The 20210-nt window shown below is 39.7% G+C and overlaps 1 protein-coding gene across 1 annotated transcript in view; it reads right to left on the bottom strand.

The window, feature by feature from the left end:
* Positions 1–20210, bottom strand: part of dph1 (diphthamide biosynthesis 1) — a 110365-nt gene that overhangs the window by 46993 nt on the left and 43162 nt on the right. The window contains exon 4 of the mRNA XM_017694913.2: positions 9193–9314. Within this exon, the coding sequence (XP_017550402.1) occupies positions 9193–9314 (122 nt within the window). The remainder of the gene's footprint in view (positions 1–9192; positions 9315–20210) is intronic.

Here is a 20210-nt window from a genome sequence, read left to right as displayed (position 1 = left end):
AAATTGGATAGGGAGATCGCCATGAGGTCTAATAATCATGGTGAAAAATTCCAGATACGAGCTGAAGTGGGCTTTTTTATTGTGTATCTTTTTGAATAAACCATACTGATGAACACTTCACAGGCCTCTGAACTTGTGTGTCTTTTTGTAGTCAGTGGCATGTCTGTATAACGATGTTAGGAGTTTTTCTCTAAGGGAAAAATGAATGGTGCCCTAAGGAGTCATAATACTACCCCAATTCCAATGAAGTTGGGACATTGTGTAAAACAAAAACAGAATATGATGATTTGCAAATCCTTTTCAACCTATATTCAACTGAATACACGACAAAGACAAGATATTTAATGTTCAAATGGATAAACTTTAAATGTTTTTTGCAAATATTCACTCATTTTGAATTTGACGTTACAAAGAAGTTGGGACAGGGGCAACAGAGGACTGTGAAAGTTGAGGAATGCTCAAAAAACACCTATTTGGAACATTCCACAGGTGAACAGGTTAATTGGAAACAGGTGAGTGTCATGATTGGGTTTAAAGGGAGCATCCCTGAAAGGCTCAGTCGTTGACAATCAAGGATGGGGCGAGGTTCACCACTTTGTGAACAACTGCATGAGCAAATAGTCAAACAGTTTAAGAACAACGTTTCTCAACGTGCAATTGCAAGGAATTTAGGGATTTCATCATCTACAGTCCATAATATCATCAAAAGATTCAGAGAATCTGGAGTAATCTCTGCAAGTAAGCGGCAAGGCAGAAAACCAACACTGAATGCCTGTGACCTTCGAACCCTGAGGCAGCACTGCATTAAAAACCGACATCATTCTGTAACGGATATTCCCACATGGGCTCAGGAACACTTCAGAAAACCACTGTCAGTGAACACAGTTCGTCGCTCCATCTACAAGTGCAAGTTAAACTCTGCCATGCAAAGCAAAAGCCAGATATCAACAACACCCAGAAACGCCGCCAGCTTCTCTGGGCCCGAGCTCATCTGAGATGGACTGACGCAAAGTGGAAAAGTGTCCTGTGGTCTGACGAGCCAACATTTCAAATTGTTTTTGGAAACCATGGATGTCGTGTCCTCCGGGCCAAAGAGGAAAAAAACTGCCCTGATTGTTATCAGCGCAAAGTTCAAAAGCCAGCATCTCTGGTGGTATGGGGTTGTGTTAGTGCCCACGGGATGGGTAACTTGCACATCTGTGAAGGCACCATTAATGCTGAAAGGTACATACAGGTTTTGGAGCAACATATGCTGCCATCCAAGCAACGTCTTTTTCAGGGATGTCCCTGCTTATTTCAGCAACACAGTGCCAAGCCACATTCTGCACGTGTTACAACAGCGTGGCTTCATAGTAAAAGAGTGCAGGTACTAGACTGGCCTGCCTGCAGTCCAGACCTGTCTCCCATTGAAAATGTGTGGCGCATTATGAAGCACAAAATATGTCAACGGAGACCCCGGACTGCTGAGCAACTGAAGTTGTAGATCAAGCAAGAATGGGAAAGAATTCCACCTACAAAGCTTCAACAATTAGTGTCCTCAGTTTCCAAACGCTTATTGAGTGTTGTTAAAAGGAAAGGTGATGTAACACAGTGGTAAACATGCCCCTGTCCAAACTTCTTTGGAATGTGTTGCAGACAAATTCAAAATGAGTGAATATTTGCAAAAAACAATAAACTTTATCCGTTTGAACATTAAATATATTGTCTTTGTAGTGTATTCAATTGAATATAGGTTGAAAAGGATTTGCAAATCATCTTCTGTTTTTATTTGTTTTATACAACGTGCCAACTTCATTGGAATTGAGGTTGTATATCAGTGACATACATGCTACAAGCATCTAAACACTACTGCACACTAAACTGATGTTGCATGAAAGTGATTCTAAGTTTGTGAGTATAGTTGCAGACATTTCTGCTCCTTGCTCAAAGAGTTATATAATCACTCCACTCTATCTCTGCTGCATGATGCATTTTTAGGATATTTATTTTATGTCTAACTATGGATAAGACACTTTGCACTTTTATTACAACAAATACAATTAAAAACTAGTTAAATTTTTTTGTACTATACTGGCTGTTTAGGTGCAGGCTTAAAACAATGGTCCAATCACAAGCCAGAAAACGGAAAGTAAACAAATACATATGCATTTAATACAACAGTCTTTATCATTCATATCATATCATTCAAAACAGACAACACGAGAATAACTGCATGTAATATCTGTTGAGCTTTGTTGCAATTGGTAAGAATTTTCATTATGTGAGCCTGAAAAACAGTTTGCAGACGCTGTGTATGAATGGCCATCATATGCAAGCTACTGTTGACTTCACTCATGTCATGCAAAGTCAAATGTGGGGGGAAAGGTTTGGCTTATGGAATGGAGTGCTGTTGGCAATGTTTTCATAGAGAGAGAATACAGAAGCTCCAACTATCTAAAAAGTTGCTCTGCACTTAGGCAGAATCATTCCGCTCCACTCCCCACTCTGCTCCCACTGCACACCACTCACATACTCTGCAACAACATCAGCTCACATATTCTGTAACAACATCAGCTACTCAGCTAACTGTAGGCTACTACTGCCAGAGAAACCTGACCATCACATTTGGCAAAACTTTATGTGGACTATTTTGGGTTTCCAGTCTTATGACATGCATGTACTGAATGACCTTATAATTCAAAGGATCAAGCAACATTGAGGAAAAATGCATGTAGGATGAATCCGATTTCAAAGTTTTGATCACCACAGGGTGAGATGAAGCTGATTTCTGAGAACGCCATACACTGTTCCCTTGGAGAAAAACAGCTTGGGCCTGAAGTTTCTTATTTGGACGTGGTGCCAACTACAAAACAATGATAAAACTTCTAGTTCTATTAGGCTACATTCAGATTACTAGGCTGATGTGGCACAAACTTGACTTTTCACCTTAATGTGACAGATATGGTTTATTCAGAGCTGTGTGCATAGACAAATCTGATTATTTCACATCAGATCCGAGCTACTTTTATAAGTGGTCATAGAACAGGTACGTATCCGACTCTATGCGGCCTTTACGAGATTGCTCAGATAGGAATTCATGAAAGATTTTTTTTTTTCTCACTGCACACGTGCCATCTTTCAGAGTTCACATGATGGCAGCATCCAACCTAAACACAGTGCCAGTAAATGATGCAAAAGTAATGCCTCTGACTGTCACCTTCATCTTACTTTAATAATGAACAACTGAGAGCTGTTCAGAGTAAATGATCTTCATGACAAAGCAGTGCTCTGCCGTTTTGGCTCACTCATGTTCCGTTTTTGATTAGGATGTGTGCATGTGGGTCATTTCAGGACACAGGTTCGGTCACATTAAATGATCGATCTGACTCACTTAATGAATAACCAACAACTTAGAAAGATCTGATCTGAGCAATGAGTTTTGTAATGTGAACACAGCCTTCCTTACCCTGTGTAGCAAATCTTAAAGGGATCATTTATGCTGGTCTTACACTAAACAACTTTTCACTGTCACAGACAAATTTACATGTCGCAATAAAACCATTAGTCTTGTGTCACACTCACGTCATTTTGATTTAGTGTAAGGCGTGAGAATGGCTTTCTTAAGCCAGTCTTTTTCTCATCTTGATGCTGTGACAAAATCAACTGTGTTTAATGTTATTCTAAGGTTTAAGTTTTGGCTCAGGCAAATAGTGACGAGAGAGCAAGAGAGAGAGAGAGAGAGAGAGAGAGAGAGAGAGAGAGAGAGGGAGAAATGCATGCATGAGTGCTCGAAATCTGGGGGAAAGAAAAAAAAAAGGCAAATCTGCTCAATGTTTAAACAATAATCTTAAAAATGTAAACCGACTGTTTTAATATTTCAAGTTCACTGAGCGTAACAACGATGTAAGCAAATGTGCAGAGGACTTTAAGAATGGCATTACTGAAGAAACATCTCGTTTTTTTGCTTTCTCTCGTGTTTCCTCCAGTGTTTTCTTATTTTGCTTGTTTGGTTTTTATGGTTTAATTCAAAACACCCAATCAGTAATGCTGCATCACTGCATGTTTTCTTGATGTGTAAATCTTGATGTCAAATACAAAAGTAACTTCACATTTTACAGGTTAATTTAAAAATATTGGGTGATGAAACGCCAGAATATACAGTTCTACAGTGAACTGGGCTGAGCCCAAATCTTTACATACCCAGCTAACATATCTTCCCATTTGTACCACAACAGAGTGGAGAAGGAAACGGGTTTCCTTGCTTGTAAATTTCCAAAAGGTGTATGAAGTAAAATAATCTCAATATTCTAATTTCAGTCTTGCAAACGGTGATCTTTCAAGAACCCCAGTCTTTGCAAAATCATAGTCTGTGGCTCAAAACTCTATGACATTGTCTTTAGATGTGAGAGGATGTCAGACTTCTGACTGTCAAAAGTTATTAAGTCTTTTCAGAGTCCTCTACTGTATACTTGGCATCAGTCGATCAGCCAAGAAACGTTTGTTGTCAGTTTCTTCCTTTAGTTTTGGAATCATGATGCTAGTGTAGCTAAGAAATACAATTTCATAGAAAACAATCTCCAAACTGTTTGAATGTGGTTTGACACTGTACGTATGACATAAGCAACACCCACCTTGAAGACTGATTTTTTTTTTTTCCCCTCGTCATTTTACAGCTTTCATAACTTACTTGTCTTGGCAGATCAGCTACACTGGGGGTAAGAGAAAACCTGCATAAATCTGATTGTGTTACATCATAGCTTTAATGTCTGTTTAAACAGACACACAGAGAACATCACATTGAGTCATTGTTCTGCTCAGATGGTAAATGTGATTGTATAGAAAACAGAACCCTCACTGCAACCTGTTTATGGTCGCCAGAAGCCAAAATCAAAAAGGAAAAGAGGAGAAAGCAGAAGAAAAATGCAAGGCTTAAGTGGAATTGATCCATGCTCTTATCCAATTAGCACAGCAGTCCAAGAGCACTTTATCAGTGCAATTACAGCCTCTGTCAACAAGAACCAAGGAGACTCTCATCCTTTCTCTCTCTCTCCTTGTCTCTTTCACGGCCTCGCACGCACACAATTACAACTCCTGCAGACATGAGTGAGGAACCTCATGAAGTCAGTGAAAATGAAAGATGACAGGGAGAGATGGGAAGAGAAGAGCTTGTGTGCGTGTGAGAGGTGGGGGGATGTCAGTCAGGGGGAGCTGCTTTAATGTGCTACCGCTGTCTGACAGGGTTATTTTTGATGCTTATCGTGCTTCGTTTTCAATGCATCTTATTGCACTCAGCGCCGTCAGTCAGATAAAGCAGTCTGTTGTATGTTTTACACACACTCGCTCCTCCTGCCACACACCCCTTTGTGAGAGGCACCCTGTAGCCAAGGGTAAGAGCAGGTTACCCTGGTAACACACCTCACTGTTTTATGCTAATTCTCATCACTGCCAGGGATCTCCATGTCCATTAAAGCAATACTACAATGAAAAATCAGATTTACACAATGTTCCCTTCACCCCTAATGTACTCCATCAGCCAAGTCGTGTTCGATATCCTAGGAAAGGGGAGTGGTTCAGATTTTTTGCTGAACCACCCCATTAAAGGAGCTGTATCCTACATTTTCTTGCTTTAATTTTCAAGATGCATTGATCATGCTTGAGCTGATTTATGTACCAAAAAGACATGCAGTACTGTACTAAAGTCAGAGACTGTATTTTTGTGTATTCAATTTCCAGTGAAAAGAGCCATTAAGTACAAATTACTTCTTTTTCAGAGTCAGAAAAACATATAACCTCAAATCTATCAGTATTTAATTTGTCCACTCATTACTTTTGAGCAATCTACTGCCATTTTAATTCTTCCATCCTTATAATGGTAAAACTGGTTACAATTTCAGCTGTGTCCTCCCAAAAATAGGTGGACACGTGTCCAAGCCGAAAACTGAATCACAAACTGTCACCTTTCTGTTGATTTATCTTCTGCATTTTAAATTTTAATTTAGACAGATTTGCAGCCGACTGCTATGAAAAAAGAAACAAGAATGTAAACATTGTATTTTCATTTTAGTTTTGACACATGTTCTGCATTTCATGAAGAAAAGCCAAAGTGAAGCTTGGATTTTCTTTTCTCTATTAGCTTTTTCATTTTAGACACGGCCATGAAATACCAGAATAGCAACTAAAATGAAATGACAAATAGCTGTTTTAAATTTATTTTATTTTTGTCATAAATTACTCGTGTTTATGTGAGAAATGAAATTGTAAAAGTAGGCATTTCATTTCATTTAAAATTTTGGCAGCATATTTGTGCAGATGTTTGGAAATGTTTGGCTGGATTTGCATCCTATATACCTTGACCATAAGAAGTAGAAAATACAACCAACTTCTAAGACTGTACTTTCAAGGTGGGGAAAAATATTGTTGCAGATTTCTCTGTGAAACTAAAGCAAATCTCCTGAAAATAAAATAGATTAGAAGTTGTAATGCAGGCAAATGGCAGATATTATATTTAATTGTTAAAGCTTTCACACACACACACGCACACACACACACACACACACACACACACACACACACACACACACACACACACATATATATATATATATATATATATATATATATATATATATATATATATAGTGGTGCTTGAAAGTTTGTGAACCCTTTAGAATTTTCTATATTTCTGCATAAATATGACCTAAAACATCATCAGATTTTCACACAAGCCCTAAAAGTAGATAAAGAGAATCCAGTTAAACAAATAACACAAAAATATTTTACTTGGTCATTTGTTTATTGAGGAAAATGATCCAATATTACATATTTGTGAGTGGCAAAAATATGTGAACCTTTGTTTTCAGTATCTGGTGTGACCCCCCTGTGCATCAATAACTGCAACTAAATGTTTCTGGTAACTGTTGATCAGTCCAGCACACCGGCTTGGAGGAATTTTAGTCCATTCCTCCGTAAGGAACAGCTTCAACTCTGGGATGTTGGTGGGTTTCCTCACATTAACTGCTCGCTTCGGGTCATTCCACAACATTTCAATTGGATTAAGTTCAGGACTTTAACATTAACTTGATTCTTCTTTAACCACTCTTTGGTAGAACGACTTGTGTGCTTAGGGTCATTGCCTTGCTGCATGACCCACCTTCTCTTGAGATTCAGTTCATGGACAGATGTCCTGACATGTTCCTTTAGAATTCTCTGATATAATTCAGAATTCATTGTTCCATAAATGACAGCAAGCCGTCCTGGACCAAATGCAGCAAAACAAGCCCAAACTATGATACTACCACCACCATGTTTCACAGATGGGATAAGGTTCTTATGCAGGAATGCAGTGTTTTCCTTTCTCCGAACATAAAGCTTTTCATTTAAACCAAAAAGTTCTATTTTGCTCTGATCCATCCACAAAACATTCTTCCAATAGCCTTCAGGCTTGTCCACGTGATCTTTAGCAAAACACGGGTGAGCAGCAATGTTTTTATTGGAGATCAGTGGCTTTGTCCTTGCAACCCTGCCATGCACACCATTGTTGCTCAGTGTTCTCCTGATGATGGACTCATGAACATTAACATTAGCCAATGTGAGAGAGGCCTTCAGTTGCTTAGAAGTTACCTGGGGTCCTTTGTGACCTCACCAAATATTACATGCCTTGCTCTTGGAGTGATCTTTGTTGGTCGACCACTCCTGGGGAGGGAAACAATGGTCTTGAATTTCCTCCATTTGTACACAATCTGTCTGACTGTGGGTCCAAACTCTTTAGAGATGGTTTTGTAACCTTTTCCAGCCTGATGAGCATCAAAAACTATTTTTCAGAAATCTCCTTTGTTCAGGCCATGATACACTTCCATAAACATGTGTTGTGAAGAGCAGATTTTCATAGATCTCTGTTCTTTAAATAAAACAGGGTGCCCACTCACACCTGATTGTCATCCCATTGATTGAAAACACCTGACTAATTTGTTCAAGGGAAACTTGCTTCTCAATTATATGGGCATTTAAGCATTACTTGTTTCAACACCATGTCTTTGTACAACTATATGATCTTATTAAAGCTGATTCCAACAGCATATGACAAAGTCAATGAGCTAATCAGCTTAATCTCAGGCACTCAGAGCATTGCTTGTGAACCAGAGGTCCAGAGCTTCACAGGTTTCACATTAATATTCTGCTGGTCAGCGGTGGTATTTAGGAGAGGGGGGATTTGTTGTTCAGAGATATATTGGCTGTATTGATTTAGCATTTCCTCCCTACTGTACGTGGGTCAGCAGACAAGCGGCGGGCGGCGAGAGTGTGGGCTCCTCCAGGTGGGCGCTTTCCAAAGGACAAGCTTAATACATGTCCTCCATTGATCCGCTGTGTAAATGTGCAGCAGGACCCTTCAGACAAGTCTGCAATGCCTTATATATCCGCATGCTGAATGGCTTCCACGCCGTGCTATTGAAGTTGGTGCTGCTTAGCACTTGAGGGGCTAAATCTATAGCCTTCCCACTTCTCCCCAGCTGTACGCATCGGCTCTACTCTAAGAGACTTCTCAAGACCCCCTGAGTATGTGTCAAAACAACCCCCTACCCACCCCCAATCCTCTCTCCCCTTCTCATGTATGCAAGTTGCCAGCACTTAAAAAAAAAATAGGTTCGAAAGAAAAACAAAATCAGGAAAAAAAAAAAAAAGAAAAAAAAGACGATACAAGAAGGTAATCCGCATGCCAAACAGCAGCAAAACGCAATAAAAAAAACATAACAGAACCATAAATACATTCACACATCACAGTGTTTCAGGATGTAAGTAACACAGCACATCTTGAATTATATATGAAAACACCACCACAGCATGGTAAAGGATTTCTTTTTTTCCCCCAATCTTCTTTAAAACCACTGTATACCAGACACGTAATTCAATAGTCCACACCTTCATCTACAAACCACAGCATACTGCACTGTGTTGTTTTTTTCTTTTTTAAATGGAGAGACTTTCATATACATTAATACTACAACGCTGACAGCTTCTTTTATAAATGGTAGCATGTTTCACAATAACTCTGAACTGTTTTCCTGTCCTTTTTATGTAACCCACACTTCATTTCGACAATGGTAAACAGTAATTTAATTCATTTCTATTCATTTGCCAGGTGTGAAACATCACATAATAAACTTACACCTGCAGACAGCACAAATACATGCATGTGTGTCTGTGTAAGAGACTCACTCAGACAGCTGTGTCCATAGTGCACCATGAAGTCAGCTCCCAGGGCACGGGCAGTGAAGTCATCCACGCAGCAGGCCCCATACGTCACATCCCCCATGATCAGTGTGTCTGCCCCTGTAAACCTGATTCACACAATCAACTTAGTTAATCACTCTAAGCGTCATGCCTCATACAAGACTGCACATTTATTTCATTTGCAGTTAAAACAGTCATTAGGTTATTCATCTTTCAACACAACCAAAAGAGTAAACATATTTAACAAAAAAAAAAATACACAGAAGCCTCAATTAAATATCAGGATATGTCCCCTCTTTGACTTTATCACAGCTTCTATTATTTGCAAAGGATCTGCTTTCAAGTTGTCTAAGAAGTCTGCAGGGAGATTTTTCCACACTGTTTTCCAGAAACTGTCCTAGATATAAAGAATATGTACTGCATGTAAGATATGCATGGAAATGTAATAATGAAACAAATCAGACCTCGCTACTCCAAATCATCAAGAATATGGATGCGCATCAGTACTCGAATACTCAGATAACTATTCGAGGTGCCAGTATTCGAACTTCGAATGTAAGTGAATGTAATCAGACTGCCCTCCCCCCAAAGCCCCAAGTACTTTTAGGCCATTTATTTTCTTTTGGTCTATCATCATCATCAATCATTAAATTTACATAAGATATAAAGGGTAACAGGCATTCTCAAATTGTCAACAACTTAAAAAAAAAAAAAAAAGACAAAAATGGATATACAAGGCTTTGTTCCAACAACAGAGAAATAAAAGATAATTCAGTGAAACAAGAATGTTCTGCTCATACCTGTGAGTAAATGTGTCATGTTATACTTTGCTACTTCAAAACATGAGTGCCTGAGATGTGTTCCCAAGGATACGTTGTTTAGTATGAGACTGGGTTAGTATAAGCTTACCTGACTCATCCAACACGGACACACATTGATGTCCAGTGGCTGTTTTTAAATAATGAAAGTATTCCTTTGGGTGTCTCTAATTTTGTGCAACATCAGTGCAATCACACAAAAAAGGTCTCACACACCTACAGCCAAAGGCATTTGTTTTTTGTTTTTTTTGTTTTTCATTCCCTGCGGTTAATCGGCATTTGTTCATGAACTCCCACAGGTATTCAAATATCAAAATGAATCACGTCTTGGCTAACTGACAACACTTGGGTGTTGCTTTAGGTACCGAGGTGCTTAAGCTAAACATTCCCTGATGCGACGCTGCCCACTGCGTTTGTTTTTAGTATTTAGCAGGGGTCTATCATTGTGCATTTTAGAGTCCACTGTGATTTTCACCTCTGGACATAGAGAGGCGATGTGGATTAACTCTAAACCTGAGTTAGAGCACTCAGGCCACTCAGAATTTACATGCTACAGTTAGCGTGAAATGTGCTCTGGTGACCAATGTGACAGCTTTAGCACTTTTTCCCCAAACATGCTGGCATATTTAATTAAATTTGGTCAGCATCAGTGGCCCTGCCGGCTTATGCTCCTCTCCAAAAGATGGCCACAGGAGGGAGGGTGTTTGCTAGTAAGCCTCAGATTCTGGGATACAGCCAACCAGTCACTTATGCTGAAGGCATGCTCAGGGGACAGCCCCAGCTCGTAAAATGCGACTCGTCCTTGTGAGTCTTGCCGGCTCGCCTCAGAATGACGACTAGCATATCGGAGAGGTCAGGCCCAGCGGACCTGTTTGAAGAGCCAACGATCTGTTTTTGTTTGCCTCCGCAGGGGTCGTTAAATGTTAGCACTTTCTATTGAGTGCCCCGCTGCTGCCGCCGTCCTTTCTCTGCTCCAAATTAAAATGCAGGATAAACATGAGACCAGAGAGAGCACATAAATAATGAGAGAGAGAGAGAGAGAGAGAGAGAGAGAGAGAGAGAGAGAGAGAGAGAGAGAGAGAGAGAGAGAGAGATTCTTCTGTATGGGCTGCTGGGTGTCTGGATCCAGACACATTTAGGACAGGTATTATTAATAGAACAGAGGCACACGCACGCGCACACACACAGACACTTGTACAGACAGAGAGAAAAAGAAACACACATATATAGGTAGCGAGTGCCTCTCCTGCTCTGACTGCTCACTCCCTCCTTTATCCTGCAGCCCTCTGAGCTTTGCTTCACACTTGTTCTTTTGCTTTCTACCTGGACAAAGCTGTTTTTCACGCCAGACTTTCTTCTTCTGTGCACTGAAACACACACACACACACACAAAAGTATCTTCTCCTTCCTCTGTTTGGGTCATCTCTTTTTTCCCTCTACTTTTGTCTGACTTGGAACTTCTATGTCTGCACCATGCTCACTCTTTCTCTGTCTTTTTCTCTCTCTCTCTGGTAAGAACAATCCAAATCTCACTGACCGTGCCAGAAGCTCCCACTGTCTCTGCCACACCATTCTTTCTCTCTATGCCATAACATCCGTCTCTCACTCCTCTTTCTTTCCATTACATGCCACGCTTTCTCTTCTATGGCCATATTCAACCTTGGTCCATTCCATTACCTTCCATTCCACTGTGTCACACTATCCTCAAAATCCCTGAGCATGTTCTCTAACTGTCCTACTCACTCACTCACTTTCTTTCTGAGTCTACAGCTGTTTGTATACCCAGCTCATTTGTTCCACTCTGCACCATGCATGTAGTATTATAAACTTTCAGTTCAGTCCATATACCAAAACTAAGCTGCAAAAATGGCTTGTTTTTGTGATGTCACAGAAACTGATCCCATCATACCTGCTGTAGTTATGCCTTGCCTATCCACAAATACTGTTAGAAGGAATGTTTCAGTCTATACTGTTTTGTGAATAAGCCGCCACCACACACACACACACACACACACACACACACACACACACACACACACACACACACACACACACACAGAGCTTCTAAGCTGCTTATCCTCCTGGGTCACAGGGGGAGCTGGAGTCTATCCCAGCAATCATTGGGTGGCAGGCAAGACACACCATGGACAGGTTCAAGCCACAACAGAGGGCTGCTAATTGGAATAAAGACCTTTTGCATACAACATTCATAAAGTCACAGTAACAAAAACGGACTGTTCAGCCCTAAGTGAGGTTAAACTTGAACCATCTGAGTTGGGAAATGGTCATGAATACAAAAGTTACAACTATTTTGGGTACATAACTGTAAGTAAACAAAAAATTAAACTAAAGAAAAAATGTAGGATATGGGCCCATTAACTTGCATTCAATTTCCCTGTCCATAAATCTGGCACTAACTCTAACCCTTAACCTCAAACCAAAACCTTAACCCTAATTCTAACACTCTTGAGAATCAACCACTTTCAAGACTTAACATTTTTTACATTTTTAACATGAAATTTGTGTGACACTTGGGATAGTTCTCCAGACATAGACTAAGCCTGGTCTTGGACTAAACTGCAGTGCCAGTGGTGAATTGGATAATTTCCAATTCCAAATTCCAAAAATATCTGTGAATTTATAATTTAGGCTTAAGATTCATTTGGGCCTTCCTGTGGTTTGCTTTGGCTAAAGCACAACAAATTATTCTTTGATTGGTCAGGAACTTGGCAAGGGTACAAGCACTCTGTCAATTTGACTAACATTTATTGGCCTACTGGGTCAACCCATACTATAATCAAAGTAATAAAAAAAATAAACCTTACTTTATGTTCGCTTTATGTCTGAACGTCAAATTAAATTTAACCACTGATGCTCGTCCCCCACTATTAAATATACATTCCACTGTCCAGTTGCCAAAACATATTCTCAAATGCTTTGTCTTGCGGTTCTCTTAGTGCTTGTCCCTCACTATGAAGAATGGTGTGAGCAACTGGCAGGAGTCAAATGCTAAAACAGGCCGAATACGTGGACATAACAGTGCAGACATGCTGCAAGAAGAGGAAGGCAATGAGTGTTCCTTCATTTTAACGTGGACCATTATATACATGTGTTACCATCCACAGTGATCTGAACCAGAGTTCATCTGGAAGTTGGCTGAAATCTCTGATTTTGGTGGACCATGGTTCAGCACGCTTCAGCAGATGCTGAGTGGTGTCTGTGTCACATTGGCTACTACTGTATTTGTGTGATGGGGACGAGGAAGGGCCATCCTACTCACTCCGAGAAAAGAGCTAAATTCCTGGTGCTGTTTTGACTCATGGATGTGATCCAGCATTTCTTTGTGTGCTCTTAACTGGTAAGAACACCACAAGACATGTATAAAGCCTATAGGTACAGTCAGGCCAGAAGAGAGCATGTTAAAATTATGATTCAAAGCTACAAAGGTCAGTGTAAACCCTAAGTAAACAACTAAAATACAACAAGCACATGATTTCCTTCCTTGGTATGGACCAAAGGAACCAAACGACAGACATGAATGCACCCCTGCTGTGTGTGTGTGTGTGTGTGTGTGTGTGTGTGTGTGTGTGTATGTATGTGTATATATATATATATATATATATATATATATATATATATATATATATATATATATATATATATATATATATATATGTCTGTCTGTCTGTGTACCTCCACCCATCCCACCCTCTCTCTGTCCATCATGTGTAATGGTCATTCTCATGTGAAGGACATGCTGGGCCAGACAAGGCTTGTAAAGCAGAAGGAGCTGGATCAGCTGAACTCATCTGGTAAATAAATATTTGTCTTTCTAGATTTGACTCCTTTATCCTCTCTCACATCAAGGTCCTTTTTTTTTTTTTTAACCGCTCACCCGCGAAGTGTGAGCGTGCAACAATGCATGTGCATGTGTGTAAGCCCATGAGAGAAAAAAAAAAAAAAAAAACGATTTCTCAGCTGTTGCACTAAGGTACAATCAGATTGGAAATTTGGGACACTTTGCCTTATTTTAATATTACCTTATGATTAGCAAAAATCAAACGTGTCAATTTTTGCCTTTGCTATAGTACAAGGATTAAGAAGCACAACTGCAGATGGAGGGACTGCTATCACTTTTTGCATATAACAGTATAAATCAATCCTGTTAATACAGTGAATTAATAGTCAAGGAACTCTTTTCCATTTGAGATTTTGCGGCCATTGTACACGAGTATATTTTGCAACTGAATTTGACTATTTGTTAACCCTTTCTTAAATTATACACACTCATATGGGTTATGAAATAGCAAATACATGAATTATTATTATTGTTTTTTTTTTTATTAGCATCCGAATATGAATGAAAGTTTGGACTATGTAGCCCTACCCTGTGGTAAAGTACCGTGCTGCAGTGTTCTGTGAAGACGACTGCTCACATACTGTAATTGTAACTACACTATAAATTCCTCCTACCGCTTAAAATTTTGGGTCTTAAATTTGGAACCAAACCCAAGTGCATTCCAAGAACATTCCCTGAACTAGGGATGCACACATTAAACGTTTAACATTTAACCATTAATAAGAGTTCTGAATGATTAAGACTTTGCTGCATGTTTGTTGCAGGACATATGAAAACCAGGCTATATAATAATTCAATCAACTAATAGGAGCATGTCGACAAGTGTAACCAACCACACGTGCCTGCAGCGAAATATGCCATGCAGAACTGAAATATATCAGTAGTATAAGCATAATGCAATACCACTTGCGTAGCAATCACCCACAAGCTTCAGCTGATGGAGGACAACGAATTTTGCTCTCCATGTTTGCAGAGAGAAGATGCTGTGTGGCAGTCCGAGGCGATAATTCAGAGAATCTGTTCCAAGCTGGTGACAATTTGCCCATCAGCGTGGTTTGTTGCAGTCTACTGGTCTACATCAAGCCCAATTACCAAATCTGTATTTACTAATTATAAAATAGTTTCCTTCACTGGACAACTAGGCTATTATTCCAACTCTGGCGGACTCGATGTGTTTTGTTCAGTTGTTCCGTTGTTGTTGATGCTGCTGCTATTTGCATACGTAAAAATAACCATTCTTATGAAAAAAATAAAAATAAAAAAAAAGTTTTATTGGTACAACCGGTTGGTACAAATTGGTACAGACATTTGTCCATTCTCAGCAGTACATTTTAATCTTGATGGTAAACAATTAATGGCCTTTTAATTAACCCTGTCACAATCATGAAATGTTAGGTGACATCATTGCAAAATAAATAATTCTGGTCAACAGTTCGTCCTATTTTTGTTCACTGTTCAACTACTGAAATACAAGCCTGACATGCTGAAATTGACCGATTAGCTCTCGTCTCCTAGCTGTCAATACTTCCAGCTCCCAAACAGACAGACTCAAATAAACAAACATTATGCACGGTTGCCTCCAATAGTGTTATAAGCACGAATCAAAATTTTCCTTAGACATGTTTTAATAAATGTATTTTGCTTTATTTCTTTAATTTACATGTATCTTCTTTAAACCCAATATGAAAGCTAACAATAGTGGAAAATGACTGTTGTAATTGTAATACCTGTGACAGAACTATGAAGCCCAGCAAACTTCTCTCTGAACTTGATCGTAGCACAAAAAAATTCAGCCCAAACCCACGGCCCAAAATTCTGTCTGAACCAGAAAGTGGCTCAACAAAATTCTGTGGAATTCTGTGGGAGAGCAGACTGGCAAAACTCTGTCCAAACTCAATCACAGCTTGACAAAATTCTGACTGAACCCAACCCGAACCCACTGCTTATTTCATTCATATCCATTTTCACATGCTCTGGCCTCTTGGATCCGAGTTGTGAAAACACACGTGACTCCAGAGCGCCAGATTAAATACTGTTGAAGGTAATAAAAGTTGAGAAGAAGAATAAAGTAGGGAGAAAAAGCTGCAGGACAAAATCCATTAAACGCAGAAGACGAGCTATGACAAATGTGAAATCTGAACGTTTTAGGCATTTCTTGGATGTAGTTGCCTAAAACTTTCAGATTTTGGTGCCTGTGAACATAAATAAAAATAACATTAACACAATCAGCAGTGATTTTATGTATGGATTAAAGAAATCCATGCGATAGCTGGGCCCACTGTGGAGAACTCTAGAACCAAGCCTTTTCTCTTTTAACTAGCACACTAAGATCTCTAAAAGCAAGAAATTCTTGTCACTTTCACAGCATTAATGTTTTGTTGACTAGAGTGTAATGTAATACACTCTATGTGTTTTTACCAGCAGAAACAGACTTACTGCCCAGGTCAATGGTTTTAAAGACTTTGCTTAGGTGCCTAAGACATTGTTCAGGACTGTATGCTTGAGAAATATTTGCCTGAACACAAGAGGGCTTGCCTAATTTCACTCCAGGGTGCTATGTCAGTGCCTACTCGCTTAATTTGCTCAATGTCTACCACCAGTGTGTGGGTGAAACGCACAAGAGCTGCAGATTAGCGGAGCGGGGAGAAGAATGAGATGTGGCCTGTATGGAACTGACACCGTAATTACAGAGGAGAAGAACGAATCAGCTCTCTCTCCCCCCAGGGTCAACAGCATGACAGAAAGCAGAGTGGCTTAGCGATAGCTACGCTCTGAGGGTGTCTAGTGCAGGACATCACAGCCTATGTCTAATACTGCCATGACCTGCTCTCCAACAGAGTTTGCTCTCCTAGTCTACGTCGGTCTCCATGCCACGTTCTTTCTCTTGCTCACTCAGACTGTCTGTCTCTCCAGCTCAAACATTGGAGTTGCGATGTCATTTAGATGCAATTAAGATGGAGAAAAGCCTGCAATCTTAATAAAGTGGCTTATTAATCAGTTTTTCCTCCACAGACAGCGGGAGTGGCATGGAACTAGATGAAATACACATTAAGGCTGAGTATTACCAAATAACTCAAGACATGATACTCATCAAAAAAACAAATTTGATTAATATATATACACACACACACATATATATATATATATATATATATATATATATATATATATATATATAAATATATAAAAATCACACACACACACACACACACACACACACACACACACACACACACACACAGGGGCATTACACATCGTTGAAGGAAACAAGAATAGAGCGATAAGATTTGAGGTGAATTTACCCTCATCCCCTCATCAGTCAAGAAAGGTGAGAAGATAGACCTTTCAACAAACAGGCCTCATTCTTCCTAAGTTTTTTCTTGTGCTCTTGAGAAAGGTCTTAAGCAAAAGTCTACGTAAGATTCATAACATATTCTTAATCCACAGAACTGTTCGCACCTGGGTGCTCGAGTGTGTAGCTTCTGTTCTTACCCAAGAAAAAATCTTGAATAAGAAAATATTGGTGAATGCCAGAATCTTTACCAAAACTGTGTAAGTGGGTTTTAAGAAGAAACTGTCAGTGAATGAAGACAACTGACCCCAAACATACAGCCAAAATATCGTCAAAATATCACGAGATTAAAAAAAAGGTGAAGGCACTTACATACCCTTATCAACCTCCTGGTTTGAATAACATGACAGTTTATGGAAAAAGCAAGCCCAACAGACAAACCTTCATAGCTTTAGGGAACCAAATACAGTTTGCTAAAAGTAATGAGCTAAAATTGAACCAGAAGGCTGAAAAAACGAATTACTTCTTATCGTAGACAGCAGTAGTCGCCAACACTGGCAACAGCTTTGCAACAAAGTACTAACATTACTGATTTGTGGTATCTGAGTACTTTCTTCTCCCCCTCAATTATTTTGTTTGCTTGCTTTTTTGTTTATTTTTGTTCCATGTTTGTCCATGCTTATGCATTCACATGGGTATAAATTTGAAATGGATATATGCACTGGAAGTATGTTAAATAAACAAAAACAAAAGTGTTTGAATACTTGTCTTCCCTCACTGTCTATCAGTATCAGCATCAACAGATCCTTATGTGGAAAATATGCTCAGTAGCATTGAGATCTGGGGTCTGTGCAGACAAGTAAAGCTTCAATATAAACTTGATGTTATCCTGCTGGAGCTGTTTGGGGACAATACATGCCTTGTGACATGATGCACTAACATGCTGAAAGTGTACTTGAGTGTGAGTAAACTGGAACCAAGAGGAAATTAATATAGTCAGCAATGATGTTCAGATATGTTGTGCAGTTCGGACATCCTTCTCTGGGTATCAGGGGCTGTAATGTGCGTCAGGAAATCATTCCCCACACCATCACACTGCCAACACTGGTTTGTACTCTTAATATTAAAACGGGATTCATGTTGTTTGTGCCAAATTCTGATCCTTCCAGTTGCATGATGCCTGGCCAGGCAGTTTTTTTTCACTCCTTAATGGTTCACTATAAATGCCCTGGTCCTTGCTAGAGATGCTCTTTTTTGTTCTTTGCTGACAAGACAGGCAGTCAACATCCTGTTCAGCTGTTGTGGCCCATTTGAGACAAAGTTAGATAAGTGGTGCATTCTGAGATTACTTTCTGCCCACAAGCTCTTCCATCCCCAGGATCACCGATCACTGGGCTTTGTTTGTTGCTTTTTCACACCTTTCTTGACAAAACCTTGAAATGTGAAAAGCTCAGGATGGCAGGCGCTTGGGAGATGCTAGGGCTGGCACATCCAGAGTCACATTTTTCCCCCAATTTCAATGCTTAAGTGAACCCAAACTGGCATTAGTAATGCTGGTTTACCCAATTTACACCATATACCACAAACCACAGACACATGGAACTTGAACAATTTGTGCAAATGTGTCAGGTGCACCCAACTAATTGGCAACTCAGTCTAAAAAAATGCAAAATAAATTAATATTCTACTCTGGAAAACCTTTCCACAAGATTTTAGAGTGTATCAGAGGCAGTTTGAAACTGCAGCAACACAAGACAAGCATTTTTTCTGCACTTTGCTCTTCAGTGATGGGCATCCCTGATCTCGAGATTAGATGATCTAGACTGATAACCTTTGCAGGTGAGCTATTGTAGCTCACCTTTCATTTTACACTACCAGCACTTACACTTGACTGGGGTAGATCTAGCAGGGAAGATACTCATGAACTGACTTGTAGCAAAGGTGCCATTCTATGACAGTACCATGGTTAAAGTCACTGACCTCTTCAATATTGATTGTATTGGTTATGCAGAAAATGGGCCAGAATCCCTTGCCTGCTCTGTGTCTGACTGATATGTGTAAAAGTGAATCCATCCATTCCCAGCTCTTTCCCCCTTTTTCACGGATGAAATCTTTGCTCAGCTTTGACAGGAGTTTCATCAAAGCTCAGCATGGGAGAAGAAGCATCAGCTCACAGCTTGTCCTACTCCTTAACCACCGTGCACACAAAAAAGATAAACACACAAGCCTACTGCTGCGTAATCAAAGCTCTCTGACAGTCCGTGATTTAGTGTAACAAGTCTGTCCTTATGATAATAACCGTTTTCAATGCAGTGATTAAATTGATTTGCTTTATGAAATGACGGCTGTCAGTTATATCAAACTGCTCTGGCTAGGAACACAATAGAGTTATGAGAATCCAAACATCAAATAACAGCTGATATGACCAAATTATCAATTATCACTGCTCTGTTAAATAAGATGGGTGAAGAAGTTTATTTTGGGGGACGGACACAGACGGCCACACACTAGCACAGATAGACAGCCTCAGAGTGCTGCACGGCATGGAAAAAATATCAGTATGGGGTTATACTGCTTCATGTTGCAATTGCAATGTAATACATACACACACAGTGGCGATCCGTTGTTGTAACATGGTTTGAGATTGGCCTGCTTTGTTCATAGCAAAAGCTCATTTGGAACATCTGAGCTGGGGTGGAAAGAGCACTCAAATCCCCTACTTAAAGTAAACGGGAATCAGAAATCACACGCATTTTAAATAACACTACTTGAACCCTGCTACATAACAGTGACATAACCCTGCCACAAGCACATTATAACAGATGTCATATGCCGAGATATATTACATCCAGTAACATAATCTTATATTACCATTACCATTCATTGTCAGGAGGGATGCTATTTTGATGTCAAGTTCACAGCAAAAATTAACGTGACACAAGCTGTCACGACATCCAACACTATGGCAACTGTGATGACAATTACCTGTCTTTTGTTGTTAGCCTTAGCCTAAGGACTCTGGACCAATGAGGCT

Source organism: Pygocentrus nattereri, chromosome 17 (assembly GCF_015220715.1).
Source record: "Pygocentrus nattereri isolate fPygNat1 chromosome 17, fPygNat1.pri, whole genome shotgun sequence".
NCBI lineage: Eukaryota > Metazoa > Chordata > Actinopteri > Characiformes > Serrasalmidae > Pygocentrus > Pygocentrus nattereri.
This window is presented reverse-complemented; position numbering and strand designations above follow the sequence as displayed.